Source organism: Canis lupus, chromosome 25 (genome assembly GCF_048164855.1).
Source record: "Canis lupus baileyi chromosome 25, mCanLup2.hap1, whole genome shotgun sequence".
NCBI classification, from domain to species: domain Eukaryota; kingdom Metazoa; phylum Chordata; class Mammalia; order Carnivora; family Canidae; genus Canis; species Canis lupus.
This window is the reverse complement of record NC_132862.1, coordinates 34,344,558-34,358,930: the sequence shown is the minus strand read 5'-3', so window position 1 is coordinate 34,358,930 and position 14,373 is coordinate 34,344,558. Positions and strand designations below refer to the sequence as shown.

Genomic DNA, 14,373 nt, shown 5'->3' with positions numbered 1-14,373 from the left:
CTACCTATAATTAAAAGATGTCATTAATACACTTATTAGTGTGAATAATGCTCAACTATCATGTCCATATATCCACAGTAAAAAATAAAAAGCAACATTTAAAAACATGAAAGTTAGAATTTCTATTTCTGATAATTTAGTAACAAAATAACCAGAAACCCCTCCTTTCACAAAATCTCTTAACTAAGACTAAACCCCTGTTTAGTCTTTTTATTTGATTTATACAAGGCTATAGTCTGAATGTTTGCATCCCCTCAAAATTTATGTTGAAATTCTAAAGCTCAAAGGTGACAGTATTAGCATGTGGGGCCTTTGGGGGGGTGCCTACTCATGAGAACAGAGATACAAAGCGAACCCTTGGCTATTCCATCATGTGAGGACACAGCAAGAAGGCACCAGGAAGGGGGCTCTTACCAGAAGGGGACCATGCTGGTGCCCTAACCTTGGACTTCCCAGACTCTAGAACTGTGAGCAATAAATTTCTATCATTATAAGCCATTCAGTTATAAGCTACTCAGTAGTATTTTGTTATAGCAGCCCAAAGAGACTAAGACATACATATATGCAAAACAAAAATATATCAACACTCTTTTAAATGTATAAGTATCATGAAAGCAGAAATCTCCAGAGAGCCAAAAATGCACTAGGAGGTAAAAAGCAGTACATGTCTGATGCTACAGCAACCCTGTAGGATTTTCTCATCTCAGAAACTGAGGGCTTTCTGTTTTGACAGCGAAACAGGGAAAGATAAAGCCTTGACACACAAGAAGCTCTGTGTTAGAAGTAAGATTCTTGCACAAAGCACAAACCCTCAGGGAACAATGAAGTAAAAAATCCGGCATTGGCAGAGGAAGGCAAAGAAGCTTTTCAATCTTGGTCTGAAAAGGTGGAAAAAATTACCAAAGACTCTGTAACTACAGCAGTGCCCTCACACAGGTTTGAATTAATTTTCTGTACATGGTACAGGAACTTCTAACTCCAAAAACTAAATATAAAAAATGATCTCTGCTTAAATGAGGTGATAATATAGATGTACACATGTCAAAACTGTACCATTAAGGTCTGTCCATTTTACTATATAGAAATTATATTTTAAGTTTAAAATTAAAAAGTTGTCCCTGGAAACACCTCAAGGTGCTTGGCAGAAACAAAACCTCTCTGGAGGAAAATGCACCACAAGACCACTCAGGATTCTCAGACAACCCCTCTGAAGATCAGCTCACAATCCAAAACTACACAACACCTAAAGAAACAGTTCACCTGAAAGCAAGAATCAGCAAATATAACAAAGAACAGAAGTGAATTTCTAAGAACTTCAGACAACTGAACAATCTGACAGAAATTAATACTTAAAATGATTAAAATGCATAAAAGAGAATACATGAGATAAAATATAAAATAGATATCCTTAACGAAATAATACAAAAAAATGATCCTCAGTGGGTGTTAAAACAATCAATTGATTGGGAACCAGATATTGATATGGTACAGAAGGATCATCCCACAAATTATTTAAAGGATACAAGAGGGAAAATTCAACTTTATAATAAGCATATTAACTTTCACCATCTGAACCTACTGCACAATCTTAGTATCACTACAAGTAAGATAATACTTTCTGATGTGATGAACACAAAGTACTTAGTACTGCCTAAAAAGTATTCATGCAAAATACTGAATTTGCCACTAAGTGTTCTATTCTAAATTTCAGTTTATAAAAAATATAAAAGGATAAAAATCATCAAACATCACAAGAATCTTTTAGAAAACACAAAATCTAAAACATTCTAATGGACAACTATAGAATCTTTCCAATAAGTAAACAAGATGAGAGAAAAAATGTAGGGGGAGGGGAAAAGGGGGAATGCTAATCTAAGAGAAACTTAAGAGGCATAACCAGATATAACCTGTGAACCTTATTTTGGATCCTGATTCAAACATACCAACCATAAAAGATATTTCTGAGACTATTTTACATATCTGAATATAGACTAACATATAATATTAAAGAATTGTTCATTTTGGGGTGTGTGGAAGATAATGGCATTGTGGTTATGGAAGAAAATGTTTTTCTTTTTTAGGGATGCAAAATGAAGCATTCACAAGTGAGAGGTCACTATGTGGGTTTCCTTTAAAATACTTGAGCTAACAAAACAGCCTAAATGTTTAAACATAGACAGTGGTTGAGTAAACTACAGTACATTCATGCAATAGAATGCTACTATCATTGGGGATCCCTGGGTGGCTCAGCAGTTGGGCGCCTGCCTTCGGCCCAAGGCGTGAGTCCCACATCGGGTTTCCTGCATGGAGCCTGCTTCTCTCTCTGCGTCTCTGCCATTCTCTCTCTGTCTCTGATGAATAAATAAATAAAATCTTAAAAAAAAAATGAATACTACTATCATTGAAAAAAAGAATGAGGAACAGCACTATGGAATGATATTCAGGATATACTGTTAAGTAAAAAAAAAAAAAGGGACAGTGCAAAAAGAGCACTTAAGTATGTTACCTGTTCATGTAAGAAAAAAAAAAAAGAAAAATACTCATGTATTAATTCACTTGTGCAAAAAGGATTTCAAGAAGGATCAAGATAAAACCAAAAATTGAGAGTAAGATATCTATAAATAGGGAACAGACTAGAAAGAGAGAATAGGACCAGGGTAGAAGGAATAAGGAATGAAGGACACCACTCATGTTATTTCTAACTCTTAAAAATGTGGCAATTGTTTCACAGAACTCCAATATAAATCAATACTTAATCAGCTAGGCTATGGGGGGAAGGGGGATATTCAGAATGGAATACAAACAGTGATAAATGTATTACAAATGAATAATAGTCACACTGCAACAGATAAGAAATTACCTAAATAAATTTGGAAAACAGTATTTTGACTATGCAGACAGTAGTTTCAGAGTATTGTATTCTAGATAGTAAATTTGCTCACAAGAGTATAGGTTAGCAATTCTGAAACCTTGACAAATTAGGTCTACACACAATATATGAAAATATACTGCATATTTAACAAATATTTGATATTTGTATTGACAAAACCAGGTTTCTCACTATCACAGAATCAACCAAAAAAGGAAAGGGATGAGACTGTAATGTAATATTGGGGTGGTGGATTAGAACTCAATTATCGTGGAAATATCAACACAGACTCATGGATTTTTTTAATATTATAGACAAAGGTGAAAACACACAGAACTATGTTTATATGTACACATCCATGTTATTTCCTAACTCTTTACTGAGAAGGCTTAAAAGCAATGAAAACCTAGTAGCAATGAGCATACCTAGCTTCCAAATCTTGATTTCTAAATACTATTTGCCAATAAAAGGAGACAGAGCTTCTGGGAGAAACGGTTGATTCCAAGCATGAAGCAGAAAAAGGATGAGTTTGAAATATCTTCTGCTGTCAGACCACAAAAAAGTACTTAAAAGTGATGAAGGGCCTATCAAAAGGACACAGCACAAACTTGAAGGAGTTCCCAATGGCGAAATGTGGGACAGTTTGAGCAAGAAATGATCACAGTAATGGTCTATAATCTATAGAATGAAAGAAATGCCCATGAGTCCATACTAATATAAATAATAAATAAGTACAAAGGACAAGAAAGACAATTCTACTTCTTTAAAGTAAAATTTAACTAATAATACATGTAGGAGGAGCAATGGAACTAGAAAAATCACCATGTGGCAAACACCACATCAATAATTGTTGCAGGCAAACATCACCAAAGAATGCTTAAATTAGTGGGAAAAAGTATAATGAGAAACAAGGTAATTACATAATTCCCAATATTTATTACAAGAAAAAAAATAGTAGACACAGTTAAAAAAAAAAAAAAGACTCTGGCAGACAAAATCATAAGTTATCAAATGTACTATCACCAGTATACACATCATGTACCCTGTTGATAAGCACACATCACACTTCTGTGGTATTCTTGCCAAAAAAGTATAATCTTAATCAAATTATTAAAAAAAAAAAAAATCAGACAAACCCAGAGAGAGAGAGACATTCCACAAAATGGCCAGTAAATCCTCCAAGATCAAGATTTGTCTTTGATCTTAGGCAAAAACTGCTAAAATGTCCCAGATTAGAAAATACTATGTAGATAACAATTAAATAAAATACGGGATCCTAGAAAAGAAAAAGGGCACTAGTAGGAAAATTGGAGAAATTTAAATATGGTGTACAGACAAGTTAATAGCATTATATCAACATTAACTTCTTGGTCTAGATAAGTGTTCTATCATTAAATAAAATGTTAATATTAGGTGATGCTGAGTAAAAATTATACAAGAATTCTGTACTACTTTTCTAACTTTTCTCTAAGTCTAAAATTATTTATACACTATCCTCTCCACTTTCATGTAAGCTGACATCTTCTTATAGTAATCTTTTAAAGGAGGGACACAAAAAATAAAGGAGGGACACAAAAAACTTCTAGAAGAGCAAAATATAGTCACTGCTACTAAAAACTCAATTGAGTCATTAAAATGCAAAATTAGGCACACCCAAGGAAATGAGTTATCTGGAAGGCTAGTGAAAAAATAAACCACATAGTAACCCAGAGATAAACAATATGAAAGCAAGATTAAGAGGTATGGAGCACAAAATTAGACCATCATACATCAAACAGGAGATTCAAAGGAATCTAAGGATGATGAAGGAAAAATAAGAAACAATGCATAAGTTTCTAGAACTACCAAATAACACTGATAAGATTTTACAAACATGAATTCTAAGTAGAATAAATAAAAATAGAGCCAGCCACATCTAGACACAGAGCAGGAAAAGTTGCAAAATATCCAAACTTAAGAGATGCTTAGGGGCTGCTTTTCAAGAACCAGGAAGAAAAAAAAAAAAAAAAGATAAAGTTACTTACAAAGCAACAATTAGAAAATACCAGACTTCTCACAGCAACAAGTAAAACCATAACATTCTCCAACAACTGAATGAAAATGACTATCACCCAGATTCTATAATCAATTAAATATCACTCAAAAATGAGGGCAAATTAAATACACCTTCAGATGAAGATAAAGAGTTTACCATTAACCTACTTTTGCTGAAAGAAATATTCAAGGCCATACCCTAAGAAGGAAACTGAACCCAACTGGATGCAAAAAGCAATGGTAAAATAAGAAACTGGTACAGTGAGTAAATCTAAAAAAAAATTTAAAAAGAATTTATAAAATCCTCCTTTATATAAAGCTACCATGTAGCATTTTTAAAGTAACTCAATTTGCAAAACAAAACATATAGCTTCAGCAAGATACTTTTCATGAAGAAAGAATAAAGCACCAAATGTGGAATTGGAAAATCTCAACCAAGAATTTGGCTGTCTCTTATTTTAGCCAAAGCCTTGGCTTCTTCAGCCAAAAAGTGAAGGCATTTAGCTATAAGAACCACAAGATTCCCCATCAGTTCTAGGATTTAATGGGTAGAAAATAGGCTTCCTCAGTTTACTAGGACATCTTTCAAAGCTCTAAGTTGTTGAAAGTTTGGAGCAAGATCCCTCACATACAGAGCTAATGCTTTTACGCAAAGTCCAGTATGAAGCTTTGTATTTTAGGATAATTGGCTATTTGCTTCTTTGCAAAAGCTTGGAAACAGATATAATCTCAGGGAAAGAATAAAGAAAATCATATACTTTAAAACTGTTCTATAAATTTCAAGAGCTAATGAAGACAGAAGGAAAAGGGTGGTCCAAGTAGTAGGAAAATCAAAGAGTATGAAAATCAGCAAGTCTTAAGAGAAAAATTTCTAAAAGGAATACAGTATCAAAATAAAATGCTGCAAAGAAAATACTAAGACAATCATTTTATACCTACTTCACAGATTAGCTATCTGGCAAAACTCCTTCCAAAATCTTAAAGGTTCAATGGCACAAATACTTGGTGCCAGTCAAAACTAATTTACTACAATTTCTAAAACACCAGTCACTGTGGAATACAGCAAGAGTACATAAGAGCACCAAAAATACAGAGAGCAACACTCAGTTAAAGGTATCCTGTCCTTTACTCTCACAAAATTTCATTCTTCTTTCTGCTAAGGCTGAATTAAAAGGTCAGGGCAGCAAGGAAGGAAAGCTTTTCTTTAAAAAGCAAAGCTATTAAGTAAGACACTGGGCTAGGTAGGTAAAGTCACTTAGTTACACTGCAAATATTCCCTTTCAAGGTTCCTTCTATAAAAGTGGGCCTGGAGATATGGGACATAAAAAAACTTAACTACATAATTACAACTCCGTCTAAGAGAGGGTAATAGATATCCCTAGATAAAAAGAACTAAAAATTGGATGAAGGTTAAGATGTTTTTAGTAAAGAGGAAAGCCCTATACTAACATTTGAAAACATACTTATATACATACATTTATTTATTCTTAAAAGTGGGGGGGGTTGTTCGATTTTTGTCTTGTTTTTTCATTTTCAAGGTCCTTGAATCATATCACAAAGGCTGGTAAAACCAAGCCAATAATCCAGATTTCCTGCATTAGTGGCTTCTCTGACACATTTCTCTTAAATTTTGGATAATAATCTCAAAAACCCCACCTCCAAACTATATTGAATCTATATAATCTGCCTGAAAGTAATTGGTTATAGTTTCCCTTCTTTAAACAAAAAGAATCTTTTGACATTTTAAACTATTTTCTAGTTTACATCAAGTGGTTTTAGCAAACTGGATTTAGGGGTCAAAGAGCCATAAAAAAGGAGGTTAAGTGGATAACCTACACAATAAGGGCAATAGAAACAAAATTTTAAGAATCTATTCTGCAGAAACACAATTCTAAATGTAACATACCTAAATTATGGACTTGAATGTGTAATTGTACAATCAAAATTTTTAAATCAAAATTTTAAGAATCTATTCTGCAGAAACACAATTCTAAGTGTAACATACCTAAATTATGGACTTGAATGTGTAATTGTACAATCAAAATTTTTAAATCAAAATTTTAAGAATCTATTCTGCAGAAACACAATTCTAAGTGTAACATACCTAAATTATGGACTTGAATGTGTAATTGTACAATAAAAATTTTTAAATCTATATATATTACTTATTTAAATATCTCACTTTTTAAACTTTATGTCAAAACTAAAAGGAACCCATCATTTTAGAGATGAGAAAACTGAAGTCCAAAAGAATGAAGTGACTTGCTGCTAAATAAGAGAGCTAGATATGACATAAAACAAGCTCCAGTGAGTCTATTTCTATAAAATATAATCTTGATAACTTGAGTTGAAAAAACTAAAAATCTTAAATGTTTTAAATAAACAATTGTAATCAAAACCATACTGAGGTAGAATTCATGTGATGGTGCTAAAATTTATATTTGCTGAGAAAACACTTTCTCCTCTAACAAGGAAAACTAACAGGATTATTATAAAAGAAAATATAAAGTCAAGTCACTCAAAAAATATTTATTGAACACCTTCTATGTGTTAGGAATAATTTTAGTCATCTGGAACATTCCAGTGTAGAAAGTACTTCTAAATGTACTCAGGATATAACAATTATATGTATATAACTGTTAGGGAAATTATACATTATTCTTTTTCCATTGAGTTAGTTCTAAAAGCATTTTTAAAGCAGAACTTTTAGTGTTATAAATATTATTCTTAATGATGATAAAAATGTATTTTTAAAATAAGTATCTTTCAAAGCTGTTCAGTACAATTCACTTCAGACTAAATCAATAAACTTTTTTTTTTTTAAGATTTTATTTATTTACTCATAGAGACAGAGAGAGAGAGGCAGAGACACAGGCAGAGGGAGAAGCAGGCCCCATGCAGAGAGCCTGACGTGGGTGGGACTCGATCCAGGGTCTCCAGGATCACGCCCTGGGCTGCAGGCGGCGCTAAACCGCTGCGCCACCGGGGCTACCCTTAAAGTTTAACTTTTTAAAAAAATCCAAAGAATACAGAATATGAACAGATCCTTAACGAACAAAAAACCCCTAAAACTACTTTCTTTGTACCTGAAATAGCTGGCCCTTAATATCACTAAGATTAGTACAGTTGTTGTGGAACAGACTAAGGAACTTCAAGTAGCTGCACAGCCAAATAGTCAGGAACTACCTCTTACTATAAAAGAAGGATATTGCTTCCTATTAACTATGGTTGTTCATTTCTGTAACAATTTCTATACACACGTTTTCCTGTTCCTTATTCTGAGTGCTACACTGCCATCACTCAAAAGGGAAAAAAAAATCTCAAACTAACAGAGGCTAAAGTTAGAGAGAGAAATAAAAATCTTCCTTCAGTCTAGGCTAAATGGGCTGATTACACAAAGAACTCCATACATCCGAAAGCACACAGATGTCTGCACTAGTTCCCAGGGCTCAAACAATACCAGTCATTCAGTAGCTTTCCTTTTACATAAGCTGATGTGAGAGAGTTCAGTCAGCTCTTCTGAACCTTATAACCCAGGATACTGGAACTCTGATAAAGCCTACATTTTTCTTCAGTACTGTTTTCATGTACTTTCTCTGGAAAGCAAACTTCATTTCTCCACAAAAATAAACATGGAAATCATCTCCTTTGTTTGATAAGTGCTGTACTCAAATCTAAAATTATTTCTCCAGTAAAACCATAATCCCTAACATAAATCTAAGATGAACACTGAAGACTGATAGAATATATTTTTAAATGAGTTTAAAATATAATTTTACAGTTCATCATGCTAATTACCAAATGTATACCATTTGGCTGCATCCTATTTATTTCCAATTGTGTAATTTTAAAAATAGACATGACAAAAAAAATAAAAATAAAAAAATAAAAATAAAAATAAAAATAGACATGACATACAACTTTCTAAAAATCAAAAAAGATTTTAAGAACGGGGAGGGGCAAATTTACATACATACATACGTATAAGCAACACTTTATCACAACCATCAAATATAATAAAAAACTATTTCACTGTTTCACCAAAACTTAGGCTTCAGGAAAAATAGTCTTCACTGATCATCCCTTAGAAGCTTAAATAACACTACTTTCTACCTTCAAAGCACACTTTTTATTGTTCTTCCAGTAATATTCTTCATCAGCTGAGTCTCTGATGGTTTCTCACCGTCAATACTGGGAAGTTTCATGAGTAAATTAAAGCCACCGAAAGTCTAATGTATTTTTTTTAATAAATATGGTAAATTTACTTCCTAAGACACTTATCAGATCTGACACTTAGAAGTAAAGCTAATTAGTTTAGGGCACGAAATGAGAATGATTCATTTAATCATTAAATGATTAGATCCTGAATAGTCAAGAGTTACCTATAAATTTAGTTCCCTTGAATATATACTATAGTCAAATTATTATCCCTCGTAGAAATGATCTAGCTAAAAAAAAAAAAAAAAAAAAGAATGATCTAGCTGCTGCCCTGGAATTGTGGTAATCAAGCTATTTTATCCACCCATCCTCCTTGAGTTCTTGTGGCCCTTCCAATTCCCTATAGGAGGACTCTTCCTCTCTCCACTACATACTACATAATGCAAACAAACATGCTTTTGAAGGAAAAGTGCTCTCGTCCAAGTTTTCTGTCCTTAAATAGATAGTAAATCCTGAAAGATACTCCCCCCTCTCTTCCCAACATAAGTACAAAGAGCAGAGCTCTGAACATACTATTAAAAGATAATTTGGCTAAACTGCCATCATCCCTCTTAAGAGTAAATTTGTCAAAAATAATTTTTTTAAGAAATCTTTTTCTTTTCACAAGGTACAATTCCCTAATGACCACTGAAAGCACCAAACTGTGTATTTTATAAAGCAGTAACCTCACAAACATTTCAACACTCTCCGCAACCTACAAACTTTGTTGGCAAAACAGATTCCATTTCTCAAAAATATCCTGGAAGTTCTCAACAACCAAATTTTTCATCAGTACAGTTTACTGCATATCTAATATCTCTGATCTCCTCCTTGGGACAGTCAACCCCTTTTCCTACAACCAGAGCCACTATATTTTCTGATGCTTTATTAAGAGACCATCTGACTTTAGCAGATACCTCTTAATGCGCCCCTCTAAAAAAATACAGATTTTTTAATGTATTATATAAATTATATATATGTATGTTCCAGAACTTCTCACTCTAAAGTTTTACTACACTGCTGCCCATGTTTTATCTTTCATGGTCAGACAAATCGTTTCATTTTCTTACAACATGACACCTTCTTTAAATTTTGTCACCAAGTAAGGCCTGATATCAAGACAAAGGAACACACAATAAACCTTTCTTTCATGTTTCCCCACGTTCTATTGCATAATATTAATCCACTCCCTTCTATGAGTTTTAAAGCATTCCAACATATTTGAAAGTCAAAGAAAACAAAGTGTTACAATGGTTATTTGCAGATTACTTATCTTTAGATTTTAAACAATTATGAGTACATTATTTCAGGTTAATGTTTAGTTATCTACCATGACAGACTCTGGCATAACGACATATTCAATAAACGAGGATCAAGGAATGGTATATGGCAGAAGAGAAGCACAGTAACAGAAACATGTGATGACACAGTTCACAGTTTCTAGTGGGATTTACCCATAGCTTTAAGTTTCCCTTCACATTAGAAAATAAACCTTTACATCAAATATGTGTTTAATTAACTAGAAAGGAATTATTAACAACTGAATTTTTATTTTTCATTCAACACTGACATATTAACTAATATCTCAGAGTTTAATAAAAAGATACTAGTATAACAAAATGATTGCATATACAAAGTTGTAATATCCATAGATTTTTTTGATGTTATCTTGAGTATCAAATACTACTCATTAGATCTTCATCCCTTCTTCTCTGCCTTCTAATTATCCTCTCATAATTATTAAATGCAGAAAACAAAGAACAAACTAAGAACATAAATGTATGGCTATCCCATCAGTGATACCAGAAACACAATTATCATAATATTCACAAAAACATCTTACTTTAAGACCACATGTAATTTCCCATGTTCAAGTCTACCTGACAAAGAAGATCAAAGAATCTAAAATCTGGTTTTTGATCTTTCTTTTCTTTTGGGGATGGTAGGGGTATCTATGCTAGAGGACAAAAACTAGGAAACAGAAATGCAATAGGCTTTGTACATTGCACAAACTTACCCACTTGAAGGATCTAAGGCAATAGCTCTGGGTTGATCCAACTCTTGCCAAAATAAAACTTTTCGTAAAGATCCATCTAAATTAGAAACTTCAATCCGATTTGTTTCAGAATCTGTCCAGTATAATTTTTCTCCAAGCCAATCACATGCCAGCCCATCAGGGGACAATAATCCAGAGACAACAACATTCTGTACACTCTCAGTTTTGTTAAATTCTGTTCGTTTAATGGCTTCTTCGCTGACATCACTCCAGTATATCAAGCCATGACCAAACACAAAGTCCACCGCAGCTGCATCCTCCAAGCCTCCAACTACAATTGTAGCATTCTCTTTGCCATTTGTAGCATCAACCAATCGCAAATCCCGTCTGTTTGCATAAAGCAACAAAGGGGCCGCTAGAACAAAAAAAGAAAAATATGTAAGTAAAAAGAAAGGAAATGTAATGGTTCCTATAAAGTGAGTTTCAAATCAGCATTAGTGAATAAATACTATAGAAGACTAAATAAATCTATAGAAGACTGTCTTAAAGTCTTTTCACCAACAAAATACTATTTTTTGCAGCAGTTAAATACAAAAAGTTGCAAGAGCAAGGAATTAATTCTACTAGAGCAGTCTTTTCTTATTAAAAAGAGTCTGTCACATAAAATTAAGAAATTGGGCCATACCAAGAATTTCTAAGAATATGGAGCCAGTGGAACACTTACACTCTACTGGGGGGAATGTAAATGGTACAGCCACTTTGGAAAACAGTTTGACAGTTTCTTAAAAGGTTAAACATACATCCTATCATATGACCTAGCCACTCCATACCTAGCTATTTAATCAAGAGTAATAAAAACATATGTCAATATAAAGACCTGTACATAAATGTTCATAGTAGCTTATATGCAATAAGGCCAAGCTGGAATTAACACAAATGTCATCAATAAACTAATGGATGACAAACTGCAATATATCCAAAACAAAGTAATGAATTATTTGTACATGTAACATGGAACCTTACGTAACATGCGAAAATCTCAAAATAATCATGCAGAGTAAAAGAAGTCAAACCAAAAAAAAAAAAGTAAATTGCATGACTCCATTTATATAGAATTTTAGAACATTCAAATTACTCTACTGTGACAGAAAGCAGATGAGTGATTGTCTGGAGGTAGACAAAGAGGGTAAAAAAGAACAAGGATTACACAGGGAGAGATTATTAAAGAGGCATGAGGAAACTTATGGGTAATAGATATATTACATCTATGAGGACAGTTCCAGAGAGGTATATATCTCAAAACTTTTGTTTATAAAAAGAATAGTTTTAATTATCAGAATGACCTCTGATAAGACCTAATATCGAAACTAAATATAAAGCTAATCCTAAAGAAATAATGTTTAACTTTGAGAAAGCTGAAGCTGTTAGGACTTAAGTTGTATAAATTCTATGGTTTGGGGATTTTTAAGTATCTATTCCAAGTTCCTGACATTTATTTTTCTAGCATCATTAGCAATGAAAGATCTAGAGCACAATTATCCAAAAGAACTTTCCGTGATAATAGAAATATCATCACTGGGCAATAGAGTATCCTCTGGCCACATGCTAAAGAGTACTTAAAATCTTGCTAGTGTGACTAAGAAATTAAATCTTTAATTTTATTTAACCTTACTTCATTTAACTTAGACAAGTGGTCATATTGGATAGCACAGATCTAAAGGCTGAGATGAAGAACACAAATGAGGGAAGGAAAAATAATAAGAGTTATGCAGTAATCTACCTAATCTCTCACAATTACTCACTAAAGGTCTACAATTGTCATCCAAAGGCAATACCAAATACCACTTCAAAGTAATCACTACCTCTTTTTCAAGAAATTAATTTCAAAAATTAAGGTGCTCAAAAAAGTATAAAGAAAAAAAGTCATGTTTAAGCCAGTTTATGGATTATGGCTGCCAAGAAGTTATAAAAGTCCACGATTTTCATCTAGAAGTAACATGAACTTCCCTTCTAACTAAGCTTAAATCCATCTGTCTTAGTTAAAAACAAATGGGTGGATAGCTTTTTTTAAAAGTGACTAAGAGCCCTTTCCGCTCATTCTGTATATCTAACACTGCTACTGGCCAATTAATAAATTTCCCTCACAGATTCACTTTTAATTAATTCAGTCTTTCCTTCATCACAATGAGTTATTAGTACCCACAGTGTCTACTGCACTATCTTATATTGAGCCAATTATAAAAATCAGGAATAGGGCCTCTATTAGTTAAGGGCACAATGCTAAGTACTACACAGGGCTAAGCAATAACCTGAGAGCACTTATAATTTAAAATCCAAGAGTGATAACAATCTATTATTTACTGAGCACCTTCTTTATGGCATGATTCTTGGGAAATTGTTTGTGTACCAAATCTGTATATGGTGTCAGGTATTAGCTAAATCTGTTAAGTATGTTTATGACTTTCAAATCAAACATTAATATTTCTATTGAACGTTTGGCCTACAAAATCCAAACAACCTTTCTGATCGCTTAAGACCTCAAAAGCCTTCTAGGTACAAGGGTGAAGAAAGAGGGTTGAGATGGAGAGACAAGTTAACTTCTTTTAATTTAGCAGTACTATTTATAATTAAGACTTCTAAGGAACTATTATTCTATTTGTAGAGGTGCCTGGCTGGTTCAGTTAGTAGAGCATGTTACTCTTGATCTCGGTGTTGTGAGTTTAGAGCCCAATGTTGGATGTAGGCGGGGAAAGGGGGAAGGAGAGAGAGAAAGACAGAAAGAACAAACACCAAGTAAACCAACCAACTATTAAAAGGAAATCCCAGAGTTCCCCGTCTTAATCACCCTTCTGATACTTGAATGCTTTCTACAATATTACAACCAATATCTATTCAGCAATATATTAAGTGGAATAGCTGAAAGATATAATTTGATTGGTAATATTATTTTTGTCCATGAAAGAAACACACTGGATCCACACATACTTGCCCCTAGTTGTCATATATATGCCATGCACTACATTACCTTCGATTCCAAAGAGATTACACCTTCTAACTTCCTAATAGCCAAATAACCATAATAACTGCCAACATACCCCTTCAGTGGAACCTGCATAGGTGCTTAGGAATCCTCATTTTCCTTTAACTTCCTACCAAACTTTCTCTTCTAAACTTTTTCTGCTTCCCTGAAGACAAATTCCATGCTTTGAATCCTTCCATCTCAGATCATATCCTAAAGTAATCTCAATGAGACAGGAAGCAAGAAAATTGCTTAACA

The 14,373-nt window shown here is 33.2% G+C and overlaps 1 protein-coding gene and 1 long non-coding RNA gene across 3 annotated transcripts in view; one reads left to right on the top strand and one right to left on the bottom strand.

Moving 5' to 3' along the window:
- LRP6 (LDL receptor related protein 6) overlaps positions 1 to 14,373 on the bottom strand; it is a 162,394-nt gene that overhangs the window by 124,961 nt on the left and 23,060 nt on the right. Inside the window, exon 2 of one of the 2 annotated variants that reach the window (XM_072798999.1) lies at positions 11,118 to 11,511. The exons of the other annotated variant lie outside the window; for it this stretch is intronic. Coding sequence (XP_072655100.1) covers positions 11,118 to 11,511 — 394 coding nt within the window. The remainder of the gene's footprint in view (positions 1 to 11,117; positions 11,512 to 14,373) is intronic. 2 annotated transcript variants of the gene reach the window in all.
- Positions 1 to 14,373, top strand: part of LOC140617481 (uncharacterized) — a 42,536-nt gene that overhangs the window by 19,152 nt on the left and 9,011 nt on the right. The window lies entirely within an intron of this gene.